The sequence below is a fragment of the Oryza sativa genome, chromosome 11 (genome assembly GCF_034140825.1).
Source record: "Oryza sativa Japonica Group chromosome 11, ASM3414082v1".
Lineage (NCBI taxonomy): Eukaryota > Viridiplantae > Streptophyta > Magnoliopsida > Poales > Poaceae > Oryza > Oryza sativa.
The window spans coordinates 24545891-24564337 of record NC_089045.1 but is presented as its reverse complement, the minus strand read 5'-3'; the positions used below and the strand labels follow the sequence as shown (position 1 = coordinate 24564337).

At 47.2% G+C, this 18447-nt stretch overlaps 4 protein-coding genes across 4 annotated transcripts; 2 read left to right on the top strand and 2 right to left on the bottom strand.

Moving 5' to 3' along the window:
* The first annotated feature begins 571 nt into the window (after positions 1-571).
* On the top strand, positions 572-2620 carry LOC4350835 (F-box protein SKIP23). Its single transcript, XM_015759955.3, has one exon. The coding sequence runs from the start codon at positions 996-998 to the stop codon at positions 2265-2267; it is 1272 nt and encodes a 423-aa protein (XP_015615441.1). The 5' UTR covers positions 572-995; the 3' UTR covers positions 2268-2620.
* Positions 2621-4809: 2189 nt separating this feature from the next.
* LOC4350834 (F-box protein At2g14290) lies at positions 4810-6576 on the top strand. Its single transcript, XM_015761233.3, has one exon. The coding sequence runs from the start codon at positions 4945-4947 to the stop codon at positions 6220-6222; it is 1278 nt and encodes a 425-aa protein (XP_015616719.1). The 5' UTR covers positions 4810-4944; the 3' UTR covers positions 6223-6576.
* A 4450-nt stretch (positions 6577-11026) lies between these two features.
* LOC4350833 (uncharacterized) lies at positions 11027-12560 on the bottom strand. Its single transcript, XM_015761297.3, is given in 3 exon segments — positions 11027-11685; positions 11688-11731; positions 11733-12560. Coding segments are annotated over 3 exon segments (1461 nt in total). The 5' UTR covers positions 12491-12560.
* A 2760-nt stretch (positions 12561-15320) lies between these two features.
* On the bottom strand, positions 15321-16769 carry LOC107275573 (uncharacterized). Its single transcript, XM_015760831.1, has one exon. The coding sequence runs from the start codon at positions 16767-16769 to the stop codon at positions 15321-15323; it is 1449 nt and encodes a 482-aa protein (XP_015616317.1).
* Between the last annotated feature and the right edge of the window lie 1678 nt (positions 16770-18447).

The window sequence follows — 18447 nt, the reverse complement described above, 5'->3', positions numbered from 1 at the left end:
GACAAGCATCCAAATCCCAGAAATGCCATCGACAAGTATGAGTTCCAAGAAATGCCATCGTACAAACAACTTTGTCCCAAAAATGCCATCGACGTTAGGGTTCCGTCCACTCCGTGCCGTTAAGTTCTATAGGATGAACAGTGTATTTAACGGCGCAAAATGGACGGAACCCTAACGGCGATGGCATTTTTGGGACAAAATCATTTGTACGATGGCATTTCATGGAACTCACACTTGTCGATAGCATTTCTGGGACTTGGACGCTTGTCAATGGCATTTCTTGGATTATCTCTTCATGGATTTGTGTTCCCAGCAAGAAGCCCTTAGTCATTCTAGTCAAGGGCATTTTGATCCATCTAACTATGAAAAAGAGAAAAAAATGATTTTGATTCGGAAGAAACAAACGAAATGACATTTTAACAAATACCTCAACCTCTACTAGTTGAGAGTAACATCTTATCAAAACCTTTTTATACCATAGCATTTCAGGAAAGACCACTTTTAATAATATAATATAATCCCAAATTTCTCTTGATCCAAAGAAAGCTCGCCCACAGCGAAGCCCTAGCCTAGGAGTGAGAGGTCCCACGTCTTCCCCAGCGCCGCCACCGTGAGCGATGCCCTGCCGATCCCCATCTCCGCGGCTGCGCCTCCGTCCTCCCCGCCACACCTCTCGCCGCCAGCTCGTCCACCATAGTTGCCTTCCATCCCGCCATAGCGCCGCCGCCTCGCCGTCCACTCAACCGCTAGCTGGTCCGCATCGGAATCGGAATCGGAATCGGAATCTGTGATGGTTCGAATCCGATCTTGCGGCGCCCTGCCGACCGATTCGGTTTCCGTCGGCGAGGGCTTGCTTAAATCCGCGGTCCAGCGAGAAACGCAGATCGTGGGAAGAAGAGAAGAGCCTTGACGGATCCACGAATTTGGGGGGAAGAAATCCCTAATTCCATTCGATTTCATTCGTACTTGTGTTGTTCGGCTCCTTGCGCGCATCCATGGGTATCTCGGATTGGTCCAGTCTCCCCAAAGACATCGTGATCGTCGTCATGGGGAAGCTGGAGATCCCCGACCTTCTCAGCGCCGGGGCCGTCTGCGCCTCATGGCGCGCCGCCTGCACGGCCGTCCGCCGTGTCCGCTTCCCAATCACGGACAAGTCGCCTTGCCTGCTCTACTCCTGTGAGGCGGATGATCCAGATCTCGCCACGTTCTACAGCCCCAGCAACAATGCTACCTTCAAGGTCCGCCTGCCCGGCCCGCCGTTCCGCCGCCGCTACACGGTCGGCTCCGACCACGGCTGGATCGTCACCGCCGACGAGCTCTCCAACCTGCAGGTGATCAACCCGCTATCAGGCGTCCAGATCGATCTCCCGCCCGTCACGGAGCTCTACAACGTCGAGAGCTTCACCGACGAGCAAGGGAGCCTCATGTACAACAATTACGAGGATTCGATGCACCGCGATGATCCTCTTGGGTTTCCCGTGCCGTATCCTCCACAGAGATTACGCCTTTTCTTGTACTTCCGGGTGATCCTCTCCTGCAGCCCATCCGCCGGGAGCGAGTGCGTCGTCCTCCTCCTGCACAGCCCGGACGGGCAGCTCTCCTTCGCCCGCATCGGCGACCATAGTTGGACAAGGCTCACTGATATTGAAAATCTCTGGGACAGAGGCTACAGATGTGCAGTCTACAACAAGAATGACGGGTTGTTCTACCTGTTACACTTTCAGGGCTCGATCCATACGCTAAATCTGAATGGACCCTCTCCCGTTGTAAACGAGATTTTGAAAGGGGTCACTGCCTGGGATAATCCTACCAAATCGATCGTGATGACACCCCGCGGCGATATGTTGCAAGTCTGGAGATGCAGGGAGCTGTGTTGGAATGATGCTCCGGTTCAGTTTCCTTCGGAGGATTCTGAAGATGTTCATGATCCATGTCAGGAGCTGTACACGGATGAAATGCTGCTGTACAAGGTTGATTTCGATGATCAGAAGCTTGACAAGATTGATTCACTGAAAGATTATGTTTTGTTCCTGGGTTTCAATTCCAGTATCTGCCTTTCAGCTAAGGAATTTCCAAATTTAAGGCCAGGTTGTGCCTATCTCGCAGATGATTCTTATGAAGAGATAGGTATAAATAAACATACTCTGCGGGAGGTTGGCATTTGGAACTTCAAGAGTGAGACTCTTGAAAGCCTCGGTGATCCACAGTCTGTCCTTCCTTGGCTTAACTGGCCACCTCCAATTTGGATTACGCCCTCCATTCTTTAGAAAGAAAGAGCTGAGTTATTGTCAGGAGCTCCTATTTAGATGAATTATGTGTATTGATGGGAGCTCGATCTCTGTTGTTTAATACAAGAGGGCAAGAGCTGAGGAGCTCCAATTTGTTCAAATTCAACATGTAGTAATTTGTCCTGTTGGGACAAATTCTTTCTGTATTAGTTAGGTCATCTTGTTTGAATAACACCGTTGTTGGTTAGAAGCTCCTATATAGGTGACACCTTCAGCTAACTTAGGTGCCAGTGTTTATTTTGATACCTCTTTCTGAAGAAACAAGACGATTGTTGTCAATCCAGTGTTGCAGTTACATAAAGTGTTTGGAGCTGCTAGCCTTTTTTTTTTCACTGTGCTATCATTGTCTCTGAATATGTTGAGAGCTAAGTTAACTGATCAGCAAATTATTGTGAAAGTTTTTAGGCTTCTACAAAAGATTGACATACTGTACCATTGCTGCTAGCAACTTTGCCATCTCAGCTTCACTTTACTAGTTATACCACTGAATGTTTCACCAAATTGGGGTGATAACTGATCAATTGTGAATGTAATATACGCTTCAGTAAATTTACTATTTATGCTATTAAAACTTGATGAAACTCGTGATCATACATCATCATTTTATGTTTTTTCTTTTAAAAATGGTTCTATAGTATCGAAAGCTCGTTATTTTGGTTTTATAGCACCAAGGGAAAATTCATAGTTCACTTTAACAACATCAAAATTTTGGTGCTATTGGAGTGAAGAACGAACTTTCGGTGCTAACATACAAAAATCACAAACGTTTGATGCTATAAAACCAATTTTGTCTTTATTTTAAATGTGAAGAGGCATGCATATGGGTTCTCAAGAAAAAAAATGTACATGATTATTTGTTCTATGATGATGCCTGCAGTATGCCACATCAATAGCCATGTTATTCGAACCATGTCGAGACCTCTCTAGGATGAACAAACAGCTTTGCCTGGTTTGAGAGAGCCACTATAAAACTTAAGTAGTTCATGGTGTACTCTGTGTCTCTTTCTCCCTCTGTCAGGACTCAGCAGTAGTACTCTCGTCATGTCTAGATTCGTAGTAGTAGAATACGTCACATCTACTTAAAATCCTTCATATTTTAGGGACAGGCAGTATATTTTTAGCACAGTATTAGTACGTAACTTGTTTCAGAGCCGTTCCAAGTTCAGTCTTCCAGACCCGCCCAGTGGATAAGGCAAATACTGGGCCGCCTGCACCACGGCGTGTTTCGGGCCCATTATTGCGACGTAGGCCTGGCCCAAGAAAAGTCTGCGAGAGTTAAGTGGGCTGGTTTGGATTGGATTTTGGCGGCCTGGCCTCCAGTGACGTGGGCTGGTTTGGTGGGAAAATTTTGAATTCAAAACTAGTAAAAGTCCAACAAATGGTGTGGCCCGTTGAAGCCCATACTCCCAGAGTCCCCCTTACTGCCATTGCATTGCCCCGACTTCTCTGCATGTCAGCTAAGAAATACACATCATACTCCATTAAGGAGGATGAAAAGGTAGCGACATAAATTTTACCGAGAAGATAATAATCCATTCGACAAAACAGATCAAATATCTTGCAAAATGCAAATGACATTTTATTGATGAATTCATGTTAAAGGCAAAAGATCCTGGCGGGAGGAGGGATGGGCGTCATCCAGACTGGAGCCGGGCCAAGGGTACAACGGCGCCGCCACGCTGGCATTGTTGGCGAGCCTTTCCATCTTCCCTGCCTTGTGTCCATCTACCAATATCACGCTAAATTTGTCGTAGTCGTTGGTGAGGTAGGCACAACCGCCTCGTTGTTGTTGCAATATCACTTCATCTATAAAAGGGAGGGTAGGCTTAGGCCAATTCAACCAAGGATCTTTGAGGGGTGGCACACCATCAAGGCTTTGCAAGCTCTGACATCCGATGCTTCACACGCCAATTTCTCGCTTGTATTTAAAATAGTTGACAAACTCGACCGTGATATAGGCACAATTAGAGTCCAAATATACGGAAATCCTTGTTGCTGGCATTGTAACCGAGAAACAGAACATGATCATTCAAACTGTCTATAACCTCGAGCTTCTGTCCATGGAAGATAGTCCTATAAGGCTATACTCTCTGTGTCCCATAAAAACCAATTTCTAATGATGGATTCAAATAAGTATTTGTTCAGGTTTATCTTTAAAAAAATGCTTTTATGGGACGAAGGGTATATGTCCGCGATGATGACCTTCTAAAGCAGCTGATGCCGGCGTCCGCGAGACCACGCTCCACAGGCCATACCGTTGCTTGGGCTGCTACTTGTGTTTAATTCAAAATTTCCCGCCAAAGCTGGCCCAGTCTAATCTGGCCCACACAGTTCAAGGCCAGGCCGCACAAGTCCAAATCCTACCCGGCCCATTTAGCGCGCTCAGCTTTTGTTCGGCTCCAGCCAACGTCGCTTGTTTTTAGCACCACGGAACTCGGACTCGGCACGTCTTTTTGGCCCTTTATGCAAGAGCGAACCAAATCACCAAGAAGAAAGAGGAAAAGTTGCCTCTTGAGAGGTCAGCGCTGCTCGACGAATCCGAGAAGACGAAGTGAGGACGCGCGCGAGGGACGAAGCAAAGAAAGAAATCCCCAATTCCCATTGTTTTTAGGGCTCCAACTAGGGTTAGGGTTTCCTCGCGGTCGCGGCGGCCACCATGGCGGCGGCGGCGGCGGACTGGACGAGTCTCCCCGACGACATCCTATTCTTGGTGATGCGGAAGCTGGGGATCCCCGACCTCCTCAACGCCGGCGCCGTCTGCTCGTCGTGGCGCTCCACCTACACCTCCCTCCGCCTCCCCATCACCGACAAGTCACCATGCCTCCTCTACTCCTGTGACGCCGACGCCGATGACGATGACGTCGCCACGGTCTACAGCCCCAGCAGCGGCGCCACCTTCAAGCTCCGCCTACCGTCTCCCGCGTTCCGCCGCCGCTACATGGTCGGCTCCGACCACGGCTGGGTCGCCACCGCCGACGAGCTCTCCAACCTGCAGGTGATCAACCCGCTATCAGGCGTCCAGATCGATCTCCCGCCCGTCACGGAGCTCTACCACGTCGAGAGCTTCACCGATGATCGAGGCCGCCTCATGTACAGCAATCAGGACAATTGGATGCGCCGCCATGATCCTCAGTGGCTACCCGTGCCGTATCATCCACAGAGATTACGCCTTTTCTTGTACTACCGGGTCACCCTCTCCTGCAGCCCATCCGCCGGAAGCGAGTGCATCGTCCTCCTCCTGCACAGGCCGGACGGGGAGCTCTCCTTCGCCCGCGTCGGCGACCGGAGCTGGACACGGCTCACCGGCATCGAGAATCTCCCGGAAACGGGCTACAGATATGCATTCTACAACAAGAATGACAGGTTGTTCTACCTGTTAAACTGTCTGGGCTCGATCCATACGCTAAATCTGAATGGACCTTCTTCTCCGGTCGCAAGCCTGATTTTCAAAGAAATCGCGCTCTGGGATAATCCTAACAAATCGATCGCCGTGACGCCCCGCGGCGATATGGTGCAGGTCTGGAGGTGTAGGGATCCGCGTTGGGTTGATACGCCCGTACGCTTCCCTCCGGAGGATTGTGATGATGTTTATGATCCATGTCAGGAGCTGTACACGGATGAAATACTGCTGTTCAAGGTCGATATCGATGGTCGGAAACTTGTCAAGATGGATTCACTGGAAGATTATGTTCTTTTCATGGGTTTCAATTCCAGTGTTTGCCTTTCAGCTAAGGATTTTCCAAACTTGAAGGCAGGTTGTGCGTATCTTGCGGATGATGCTTACGAAGAAATATGTGTAAATAAACATACTTGGCGGGAGCTGGGCATTTGGAACTTCAAGAGTGAGACTCTTGAAAGCTTTGGTGATCCACCTTATGTCCTTCCTTGGCTTAACTGGCCACCTCCAATTTGGATTACTCCCTCCATTTATTAATGAGAGAGAGTTGAGTAACAGTGGGAGCTCCTATTTGGATACATTTGATATGCCCTCGATCGACTAGTGGGCTAGAGCTCAAGAGCTTCAATTTGGATAAATTCAACCTGTAGTAATTTGTCCTGTTGGGACAAATTCTTTCTCTACTATAGTTAGGTGCTCTTGTTTGAATAATACTTTTGTTTGTACTCCTGTTTAAGTGACATCTTAAGTTACTTTCCTTGAAGGCTTCATGTTCCTCTTTTTTTTATGTATGGTGTTGTAAGTTGTAACTGCGTCCAATATGTTTAGGTAAAACATTGTAAAAGTTACTGTGGCTTTCTGATGTTATGATACAAAGATAAGATTGACAAAATGTCTCATTGCTGCCAACTTTTCCATCAGATCTTCACTTACCAGTAACAACGTTTCACCAAATGGAGGTGATAACTGATCAATTGTGAATGTAAATCTACTATCTATTCTATTAAAACGTAATGAAATTCATGATCATACATCATCATTTATGTACTTTGTTTTTTTCATGAATAGTTTTTTTTTCCAGTGTTGTTTATATTCTGGCCACATCAATAACCATGTTATTCGAACCATGTCGAGACCTCTATGTTATTCGAACATTTTTACATTGTTTGAGAGCCATTTATACAGCTTAAGTAGTTCAGGGGTTCTCTCTCTCTCTCGACTTGTGCGGCATATATTGTTGCAAAGCCCTTATGGCTCGCCAATACTTGAATTGGCATGCGCCTATTTGGAAATACCCTCCCTTTTATAGATGAAGTGATATTGCAAAAATACCATGGCAGTAATGTTGTGCTGTGATTTGGATATCCACTTTAGAAAAAGAAACATGAGGGGCCAATTTGTTTCGCATCATCGCAAAAAATCGTAAAGTTGGAAAATGCCATTGTATATCGTATACGTCATTGACATATAGGTCCGGAACCTACATGTCGTTTTTATATATAATGGTATTTTGCAATTCACGTATCTTTGCAATGATATTTTTTCAACAATCTACCTATTGAATATCAAAATTTTGGAAACTGATATATCTTCTAAATCCTGAAAATTTGGAAACTTGGGTGGATACTGGATACTTCACTCGAGTACTCGACTGAAAGAACACATAACAAAGTAAGATCGATCTGGATACAAAACTGAGCGGTACCCTTCTTACGATGCGTACTCGCACATGCAAGAAAAGTAGTTTCGAAGTAATTACTTAAGATATGTGGTATATCATCCTAAAAACAATGCATAACTGGAATACTTTACTACCCTGTTGTTGTATGATATCTGGTAGTACAACTGTAAAGCTGAAGATATATAGAAACGGAAGCTATCAAATAGTCCCCCTGATGTCGATAGTATATGACAGAAAATTCTGCTTTACATCATCAAAATGTTCAGAACTGTAAAGTTTTAGCTCCAGCAGTGGACTAGACTGTGGCTGTTGTGCCTGCCTCTGAAACTGGGTCGATACACTCAAAGAAGAGAGTCTTTTACCCCTATGCCATTAAAAAAGTTGGAGGTTACGCGTGTGCCATAAAAAAGTTTTGAGTCACCTGTATGCCATGACACAAAATTTCGTTTACCCGTGTGCCATTCCATCCACCTTCTGTTAGAGAATGCGCTATGACATGTGGGACCCACGTATGAAAATGACTAAATTGCCCCTGAAGCATTTTCATCTCTACTCCTCCTCTCCCGTGCGCCTCCACTCGAACCCTAGCCTAGCCTAGCCGCCGCCGCCGCCGCCTCGCTCGCCAGATCCGGCGGCGCGCCCAGGCCGGCGCGGCCGGTCGTCGCCGTCGCCGGCGCGCCACCGCCGCCTCGCCTCGCCAGCATGCCGCCGCCGCTGCTTCGCCTCGCCAGATCCGGCAGCGCGCCCTGGCCGACGTGCCCAGGCCGGCGCGGCAAGCCGCCTCACCTCGCCCCCGGCGCGGCACGCCGCCGCCAGTCGTCGCCGTCGCCGGCGCTCCACCGCCGCCTCGCCGGCATGCCGCCGCCGCCGCCTCGCCTCGTCTCGCGTCGCCTCGCCAGATCCGGCGGCGCCCCCAGGCCGGCGCCCCCAGGCCGGCGTGCCCAGGCCGGCGCAGCAAGCCGCCTCGCCTCGCCCCCGGCGCCGCACACCGCCGCCAGCGTGGCTGAAATAGAGCAAGGGGCAAAATAGACCTTTCAAACCTCTGTTAGTCTCCGTTAGTGCTGATTCCATCCAAAGTGGCTCACAGGTAAACGAAAGTTTGTGTCATGGCATACAGGTGACTCAAAACTTTTTTGTGGCATACACGTAACCTCCAACTTTTTTAATGGCATAGGGGTAAAAGACTCCAAAGAAAGAAGATTATCAAGGACAGAAACTGGAATGACTGTACTCCCTCCGTCCCAAAAAAAGGCAAAACTCTGGGTTTCCGTGTCCAACTTTGACTGTCCGTCTTATATGAAATTTTTTTATAATTTGTATTTTCATTGTTGTTAGATGATAAAATATGATTAATATTTTATGCGTGAATTGTCTTTTTAATTTTTTCATAATTTTTTTAAATAAGACGGACGGTCAAACGTTGGACGGAAACCAGGGTTTGTTTTTTTGGGACGGAGGGAGTATTCTTCAAGCACTTTCTCCCATGAATCAAATTCTTGCATGAAAAAAAGTCTCATCATGAAAAGGGCTAATCTGGCAAAAAGCCCCCTAAAAAATGCAGGGAAAATGCTAGTCAAACTTGGCAACTTGCCATGACTGAGTCGAGTGTTTCTCATATACGAGCCACTTCTCTTCTCGAACAAAGCATCTATCTTGCTGCTCAGCACGAAATACCTGATAATGTTACATAGTACGTCAGACATTGATCATATGTGTAATATACGGTGGTACTGCATAGGTGAAAATTCTTCATATGTGTAATATATGGTGGTCTGTGCATAGGTGAAAATAATAACTAAGAAGAAAACGCAGGTAATTGGTCAAGAATGGTGTAATACTGTTATGACAGAAATTATGAAAGCTTCAGGGTTATGAGACAAATAAAATTGACAAAATAACTTGAGGGACAAAATTTAATTATATTATACCTATAATGGCATTGTCCCAAGGGAAGCAAGGGAACTATTCCAATAAAAAATGTTCAGTTCATATAATATGTTGAAAAACATAAGAAACTGGGATGCTGATATAATTGCATAATACCCATCTGATAGCGGAACGGCAAATTTGCTCGACACTGTTTATATCTAATACAAATTTCAGTATCTCATGGTACATGAGGTATTTTTTTTTTGAACGGAAAACAACACAGTAGTGCTTTTTCATTGAATAGAGCAGGGGAAAATACAACCCCTAAGGGTAAAGAAAAGAAACTTTGAGCTATACACTATACAATGTGCGGTACGAGTTCACACAATCTTTTAGCCCCCGCTAGAGCCCATAGACTGGCCTCCTCCTTGATTCGTGTTAGGAGAAAGCCTGTTGCCGCCTCTTTGTGGTCGAAGATCCGCCGGTTCCTCTCCTTCTAGATTTCCCAAACGACTAGCAGGATGAGGGATCGAAGGCCCTTTTTTGGGACGTCGGGTGTATTTGCCAAGCTCTCCCACCATTGGTGGACTGACCGGGCGTCCTCCCACTTAGTCGGCTCCAATTATTAATAACCCGTCCAAGTAGCTACAAGGTGCCAAATTCTCTTTGTGTATCTGCACTTGGCGACAAGGTGCAGCCCCATCTCCGCTTCAGAACGGCAGAGAGGGCAATGCCCATTATTTTGCCAACCTCTTGTCGCAAGCCGGTCAGATGTCCAGACTCTATTTTCGATAATAAGCTAGGCATGAAATTTGCATTTCCCCAGCACCAAGACTTTCCAGATCAGGGAGTTTAGACTTGAGTTTGGCGCCTCTAAATATTGTGCATGATAGGCCGAGGAAGCTGTGTAGTGCCCATTACTTGTGAATTTCCAGGCAATCTGGTCCGGTTCTTCGCTGTCTAGTTGCACATTCCGAACTGCTTCCCACAAACGGACCAGTTGCTCGGCGAGGTTGATTGTGATAGGTGAGGCCACATCAAGGGTCAGGTCATGCACCCAGGCGTCGCCCTCTTTCCCTTGGCGCATGGATTTTCTTCTATTTTTGGAGATCCCATAGACAAGTGGCATGAGGGATCTTTTGGTCTTTGCCCACCAATCCATGCAGAGTCCCAGAAGCGTGTTGTATTCCCATCTTCGACGGTTATCTTTGTCGAGGTAGCAAAAAGGTCCTTATCTAATCCATCACATGGCGTCCAGTCCCACCCACGGCTTGATCGAGTCCTTCCATTCATGCCATAACCATCGCAATCTCAAGGCCCTTGTGAACTTGTCCCAAATTTAGGACTCCTAAACCCCCTGGCTGGTTGGCAGGCACGCCTTTGTCCAATTGACTTTACATTTCTCCCCCGGTGATATCACCCGTGCCAGCCCAAGGCAGTCAGGAGGAAAATTGGCTGCGCTGAGAGCACAGACTTGACGAGCGTGGTTTGGCTGTACCCGAGGTATATATGTTAAGTATTTGTTGTCCCGTTACAACCTGAACAAAAGAACCAATTCAAAAATAAAAATATGGTTGGACCTATCAGAGAGTCGTGTACGGCTTTAATGGAAAAATCCATGCTTGTTATTCAATGATGAAAAATGTTATCAACTAATGAAAAGGTGAGGACACCCTGTTACAATAACAGCAATAGTTTATGATGCCACAAATCTAGGGTAGCACACCAGTGTCAAAACAATTAACTAGTAAGATTTAATAATCATGTCTCAGGAACATATATTCATTTCCCCTATAAAAGGGAGGGTGTTATCCAGATTGGAGCGGGCCAATTTAACCAAGGATCTTTAATAGGTGATGCTCCTCCAAGGCTTTGCAATTTCTGATCCTCGATGCTCCACACACCAATGTCTCGCTTGTTGTTTCTTCTAGAATAGTTGATATACTCGAGTGAATCATCCGTGATGTAGACGCAATTTGGGCTTAATCCAGGGAAATCCTTGGTTGGAAGGCACAAGGGAGCATTGTAACCGATGAACATAGCATGATCATCCAAGCTGTCCATCGCATGATCATCCAAGCTGTCCATCGCCTCGAGCTTCTGTCCATGGAAGTCAGTCATGTAGAGCTGTATGTCCTCGGTGACGAGCTCCTCATCAGGTGGGTCACATGAGTCGTCGTCCTCATCCTCCGGTGAGGATTCCTCTTGAAGCGAGTCACCGGAGTCGTCATCGTCATCGTCATCGTTGTCGTCTTGATCATCTAACGACAAATCGTAGGAACTGACGCTATCCCTAAATCTCCAGACGTGCAAGAGCTCGCCGGACGGCGTGTGGACAAGGTACCTAAAAGGGATGCCACATAGCCCATGGACATTCTCGAGGAATCTAGAAGCTAGGCTCTCGCTCCATTCTCGCTCATGGAACACCTTCCTCGCCACCGGCGATGGCCGGTGAGGTCCAGGGCATGGACGGAGTCGTCTCGCCGCACGACGTAGGCCATCGTCCTTGTTGTAGGCGGCGTCGCAGTACCAGTTGCGCCACTGCAGGCCGGTGCCGGCGCCCGGCGAGACCCACGTCCACCGCTCGTCACCGGGCCTGGCGTACGAGAGCTCGCACATGGGCTTGTGCAGGAGCAGCACGACGCACGCCGCCGCGGCGTCGCCGGCGCGAGTACGAGGGCCGAAGGAGAGCACCGCCCTGTCGTACATGCAGTTCTGCGCCTCGCGCGCCGGGATGCGCACGGGGGGGGGGGGGGGGTGTTCGGATGGATCCTCATCGATGTCGTACACGAGGCCGCCTTCGTCCTCGTCGAAGGCGGTCTCGACGTGGTGCATCGTGGACACCGGCGGGAGCTCGGCCTGGGCGCCGGTGAGGGGGTTCAGGAGGCGCAGGTTGCCGATCTCGTCGGCGGCGACGACCCACCCGTCCGCCGAGCCGATCAGCGTCAGGTTGCGAAAGCCGCCACCGCCGCCGCACGACACGGGGATGCGGTACTTGGCGCCGGTGGAAGGGCAGTAGAGTCCGGCGGCGTCGGGACCATAGGCGTCGCAGGAGTAAAGGAGGCACGGCGGCTGCTTCGGCGACGGGAGGCGGAGGCGGCGGAAGGTGCGGTACGCGGCGTGCCAAGACGCGCACACGGCGCCGGAGAGGAGGAGGCTGGGTATCTCAAGCTGGCAAAAGACGGTGACCAGTATATCCTCCGGCAGCCTCGTCCAATCGGCGACCACGGCGGCGCCGGTGCCGGTCGGCTCCATGACTGACGGCGCCGCCGGCGATTCGATCGATCGACAGAGCAGAAACCTTTCCGGATCGAATAGAGGATTATTCTTTCCCCTGCGAGATTGGAATGATAGATGTTTTGTGCTGTGTTAACCCTGTGCAGGTTTAGGTTCGGAGACGGACCTGAACACGGCCGGTGCACGTTTTCGGTGTCGGACTCGTCACGTCTCTTGCCCTTTTTACGAGAGACCGAACCATATATACGATATGCCACCATGTAACGTTTTGTTCTGACGACGTTCATTATCTTATCTCCAGATGATACCGTGTAAGATGCAAGAAAAATGTTTATAGTAGAGATATTTTTTTAAAGTACTATAGAGACATTTTTCAAATTTCTTTATAATACTGTAGAGGCGTTTTGAAAATATCTAATAAGTGTATCATAGTGAATTGTCTCATATTTTATAAAGTATCTATAACATGGTAAAGGCAATTTTGTATACATTAATTTATACCACAAACATATGAAACCAGTCTAAAAAAGGAGAATAAAATATCTTAAGTGCACTAACCTCCATGTCATTACTCGTCTGTTTGTACATTTAGTTACTTATATTTAATCCTGTAGTACATATTATTATTCTAACAAGTGTCTCTACATAGTTTAAAATATCTCAAGAAAATGACTTTACATATCAACACATTTTAAAGTGTCGAAAGAATGGCTCTACAAGATAAAATCTAATGAGCTGAAAATGTCTTTAGAGTAAAAGTTTTCGTAATTTTTAAAGTGTATCTATAAAGTATCTCTACACTATTAAACTCCTAATCTTAGAAGCAATTTGCAAAACGCCTCTAGAAAATGTCTCTACATGAGATTTTTCTTGTGTTGGAGGTAATAACACTGGAAGCTTTGTTGTGCAATATCTCTCCCATTTTTGGAAGGATGAAAAAAACGAGTACAAAGCACGTGTCCATTTGAGATACATCTATCATACATTGATAAGTATGCTTTGATAAGTATACATGGATGATGCTTTGATAAGTATCATGAGGTGAAGAAATGCACTACTTGTAAAAAAGAAAAAAAACAAAATCATTTTTGGACGCTGTGCATTTATTTTCACAGGCGGCCCAAAAGAAACAGAGCTTGTATAAATGGTTGGGAGGCTGTGAAGGGTTAAAGACCGTATTTGAAAACCTATTTTTACGGTTGGGCAAATCTGCCTATGAAAATTTGTCTATTCTCGCAGACGATTTATTAGGAAAACTACCCTTTGAAATGGGGTGATTTTTTTACAGGAATTTTTCATGAGGAAAAACCTGTAAAATTTGACTTTTGGCGACCAGATCTTTCAAAGAGGTCTACCTAAAAAAATGAGAGCACCACAGATCATGACAAACTCCATATGAAAATTGTATTGAAGCTCCGTAAAGCTCAGCAAGATCTATGATTGTAAAAGTTTCAACTCATCGATTCCAACAAAGAAGTAGACATGAAATTGCTTCACAAGATCAGCACATCCTCTGATAGAATTCGACGGTAGTGATGAAAACCATGTGAAAGACGATCCAGTCAAAGACAGTGAAAAAAATCTAACTCTCAGAGCTTCATTAGCAGATGTTTCCCCACATTGCACTAACAATCGGCTGAAGTGTTCCATTATAGATATATCATCTTGCCCTGGAAACTTGGAGAAGTCTGGAACCTTGTATCGGTGTGGCAATGGAACCCTATCAAACCACTCAGGATATGGCAGCCGATACACAGAAGTTTGGTCCTTGAGTTTGATTCCAAACTGCTCATCTATCATCTTTGCAATTCTATCGGCCCAAATGCCCAATCTTCTCCATAATGATGTTTTTGAGTTTCTTCTAGCTGATATTGTTGATATGATTCATCTTACTGATACTGATGTGCTTGTCCCCCAAGCCGATATTGTTGTTGTTCTTCAATCTGCCCCCCGAGCTGGCGTCTTTGAGCAACTAACTCATCAACTGTTCCTTTGATCAAATTTCACAATGTATCCACCAAAACTCCAGATTGATCAAGCAAAGCACGACGAACTGCTTCATCAACTGTATTTTGAAGTGTTTCAATCATCGACTTGGGAAATTGTGTCTTCTGAATCAGTCCTTGTTACGTCATGAAGAAACATTGAACATAACACTTTTGAAAATTAGTCACTGATTGATCAATCTGTTGCCTCTGTTCCTCCGTCAAATTCTCCATTGCGACCAGGATATTGGCGTCGACTTCTTCAAACATATAGGTATAAAATCCGTGCCCCACTGTTCGTGCCAAATTTGTGTTGATGAAAAATCCGCGCTCGACTGATGGTGCCAGAACTTTGTTGGTGCGAACTAAGTCGATGAACATAATGGCTTAGGAGATATGCTTAGCTCCAATGCAGGTCCAAATCTTAATAAAATGTGGGTGTGCTAGTCAGTTTAATCCTGCAGCTGACAAGACAAGATAGATAAATATGTTGGAGGTCATAACCGTGCCAGCTTAAGTGCAATTTTATATTTAATTACGTTCTGTTTCTGATTACTTTCTGTTTCTGCTGCTCATGAGAATAGCTACTCAAAGAGGATTAACCGATTAAAGTAAAACAAATTAATTACGATTTGCTGGACATGTTATGTTGACAAAAGTAAATATAAGGCACGATGTTTTATGATTTTTACTATAACATGTTCACTCTTTTTTCTCCTGTTGCAACACACAAACATATTGCTACTAGTATAATATAAAAGAGTATGTAAAATTGTTTGTATCTCTCCTGTTTATTTTTTTAAGTGGATTTCCAAAGGGCAACGCAACACTATCGCCTCAGTGTTGTTACAATATAATTTCGTCTACAAAAGGGAGGGTATTATCCAAATAGGCGCAGGCCAATTTAACCAAGGTTCTTCAAGAGATGACGCCCCACCAAATCCCTCCAAGATCTGGCTTTCGATGTTCCACATGCCAATTTCTTTTTTATTTCGTTTAAAATAGTTGACAAACTCGAGCGAATCATCCGTGATGTAAGCATGATTGGGCTTCAATCCAGGGAAATCCTCCGTTGGAAGGCACAAGGAGGTATTGTAACCGAGGAACAGAGCATGATTGTCTAGACTGTCCATCGCATCGAGCTTCTTTCCATGGAAGTCAGTCCTGTAGAGCTGTATGTCCCTGGTGATGAGATCTTCATACAGGTCTCTCGAGGACGAGTCGTCTTGATCCTCAGATGACGAATCGTAGGAGTCGTCGTCTTGATCCTCGGATGACGAATCGTTGGAGGAGTCGTCTTGATCATCAGATGACGAATCGTAGGAACTGACCCATTGCCTGAACCTCCAGACGTGCAAGAGCTCGCCCGACGGCGTGTTGACGAGGTATCTGCAAGGTTGGGCGCATGGCAGGTGGACATCTTCGAGGTACCTGGATGGTAAGCTCGTGCTCCATGTCCGCTCGTCGAACACCTTCCTCGCCACCGGCGATGGCCCGGTGAGGTCCAGGGCGTGGACGGAGTCGTCATCCCGCACGACGTAGAAGAGGCCATCGTCCTTGCAGTAGGCGGCGTCGCAGTACAGGTTACGCCACCGGAGGCCGGTGCCGGCGCCAGGCGAGATCCACGTCCACCGCTCGTCGCCGGGCCTAGCGTAGGAGAGCTCGCACCTGGGCATGTGCAGGAGCAGCACGACGCACGCCGCCGCGTCGCCGCCGCCGGCGGCGGCGTGAGGGCCGCAGGAGAGCACCGCCCTGAAGTACATGCAATCCCGCACCTCGCGCGCCGGGACGCGCACCAGGCTGGGCCGGTTGTACAGGCGATCAACGATGTCGTACGCGAGGCCGCCGCCTTCGTCCTCCTCGTCGGCGGCGGCCTCGACGTGGTGCATCGTGGACAGCGGCGGGAGCTCGGCGTGGGCGCCGGTGAGCGGGTTCAGGAGGCGTAGGTTGCCGATCTCGTCGGCGGCGACGACCCACCCGTCCGCCGAGCCGATCAGCGTCAGGTTACGGAAGCCACCGCCGCCGCCGCCGCACGACACGGGGATGCGGTATGTGGCGCCGGTGGATGGGCAGTAGAGTCCGGCGGCGTCGGGGCCGTAGGCGTCGCAGGAGTAGAGTAGGCACGGCGGCTGCTTCGGCGACGGGAGGCGGAGGCGGCGGAAGGTGCGGTACGCGGCGTGCCAGGACGCGCACACGGCGCCGGAGCGGAGGAGGTCGGGTATCTCCAGCTGGCAAAAGACGGTGACGAGGAGATCCTCGGGAAGCGTCTCCCAGCACTGGATCACGCCGGCGCCGGCGCCGGTCGGCTCCATGGCTGATCTGACGGCGCCGCCGCCGGCGATCGTCGGTCGACAGAGCAAATTAAAACGCTTCTATGAACGCGATAATTTTCCTGAGAGACACTGGAATGATTAAAAAGATGTTTTGTGCTGTGTTAGACCCGTACGTGCTGGATTAGGTTCGGACGGGCCTGAACACGGCGCACATTTTCCGAGTCGGACTCGGCACGTCTCTCTTGCCCTGATCGACGTTCAAATTCAATGTCTCCAGATGATACCGTGCTGTAAGATGCCACGATGCTACGTACTGTTGGAGGCCATAACAGTGCCAGCTTATTGCGCAATAATACTACGTTTCTCCGTTTCAATATAAGTACAATTTTATATTTAATTACGTTATGTTTAAAAAAAGAAGCAAATATAAGGGAATGACCTAATATCAAATAATTAGAAGGGGTGAGGATTCGAACCCAGGTTGTCTAGCCCACCACCTTGTGAGCTAGCCGGAAGACTCCTGGGCGTTTCTCAATTCTGATTACGTTCTGTTTCTGGTGCTCATGAGAATAGCTACTCAAGGAGGATTAACCGATGAAAGTAAAATAAATCAAGTACGATTTGCTGGACATGTTGGGCCTGTTCACTTTGGTGCCATTTTCAACCTTACCAAATTTTGATAAAGTTGACAAAAAAGTTGCTACATTTAGTTTGTTGCCAAATTTTAGTAACTATATAAGAATTCCTGCCAAAATTTGGCAAGCTACCACTAGTTGCCAAAATTTTGGCATAGTTGCCAAACTTTGATAAGGTTTTTTTTGGCAGTAAAGTGAACAGGCCCGTTATGTTGACAAAAGTAAATATAAGACACGATGTTTCATGATTTTTACTATAACATGTTCACTCTTTTTCTCCTGTTGCAACACATAAACATTTTGCTACTAGGATAATAAAAGAGTATGTAAAATTGTTTGTATCTCTCCTGTTTATTTTTTTAAGTGGATTTCCAAAGGGCAACACAACAACATCGTCTGGAGGTTCGCCGGCGACGGCGATAACGGGGACCCGCCTTTCTGCACCAAACATCTGCCGATCTTCAGGGTCGACGGTGCTCGGCGACGAGAAGAAGCTCGTGGAGGCGTCGGCGGCGAGTTGGTCTTCCTCGGCCACGAATTCTCGGCGTGCTTCCGGGCCGAGCAATTCCTGGCAGCGTTGAAGCCCAGATGCGCCTACCTCGTCGACGACTGCCGTCTAGATGAGAAAGAATATTGCCGGCAAGACATTGGCAGATGGGAGATGAAGAGAGGTCAGATGGAAGGGCTCCCCGACGACGACGGTGGCGGCGGATAATCTTAGGAAGCATCAAGTGGTTTCTTCTTTCACTTGTGGAACGATGGTTGCAGCGCATCACTAGGCCAATTCGGTCTTTTGAATTTATGTTTAACTAGAAAAAATATCCGTGCATTATAACGGGTAAATGCTATTTTAATATTATTATTGTTATATGGTTTAGAGGATAAAATTCACCGTGGAAATTCGCTTAAATATTTTTTTAGAAAATCATGAGCTACAATTAGAAGTCCATATTTCATCTCAAGTTAGCATGAGTTTTCTTTAAAGAGATTTCTTATACGACTCCTTTTATATTTCCAAAAACAAACAAGCTTAAAATAATCCAACTCAAATACAGATTTGTATTTCCAAAAGCAAACAAACT

Coding starts and splice junctions, on each gene's coding strand:
- LOC4350835 (XM_015759955.3), top strand. CDS start 996: ATGGGTATCTCGGATTGGTCCAGTCTCCCCAAAGACATCGTGATCGTC.
- LOC4350834 (XM_015761233.3), top strand. CDS start 4,945: ATGGCGGCGGCGGCGGCGGACTGGACGAGTCTCCCCGACGACATCCTA.
- LOC107275573 (XM_015760831.1), bottom strand. CDS start 16,769: ATGGAGCCGACCGGCGCCGGCGCCGGCGTGATCCAGTGCTGGGAGACG.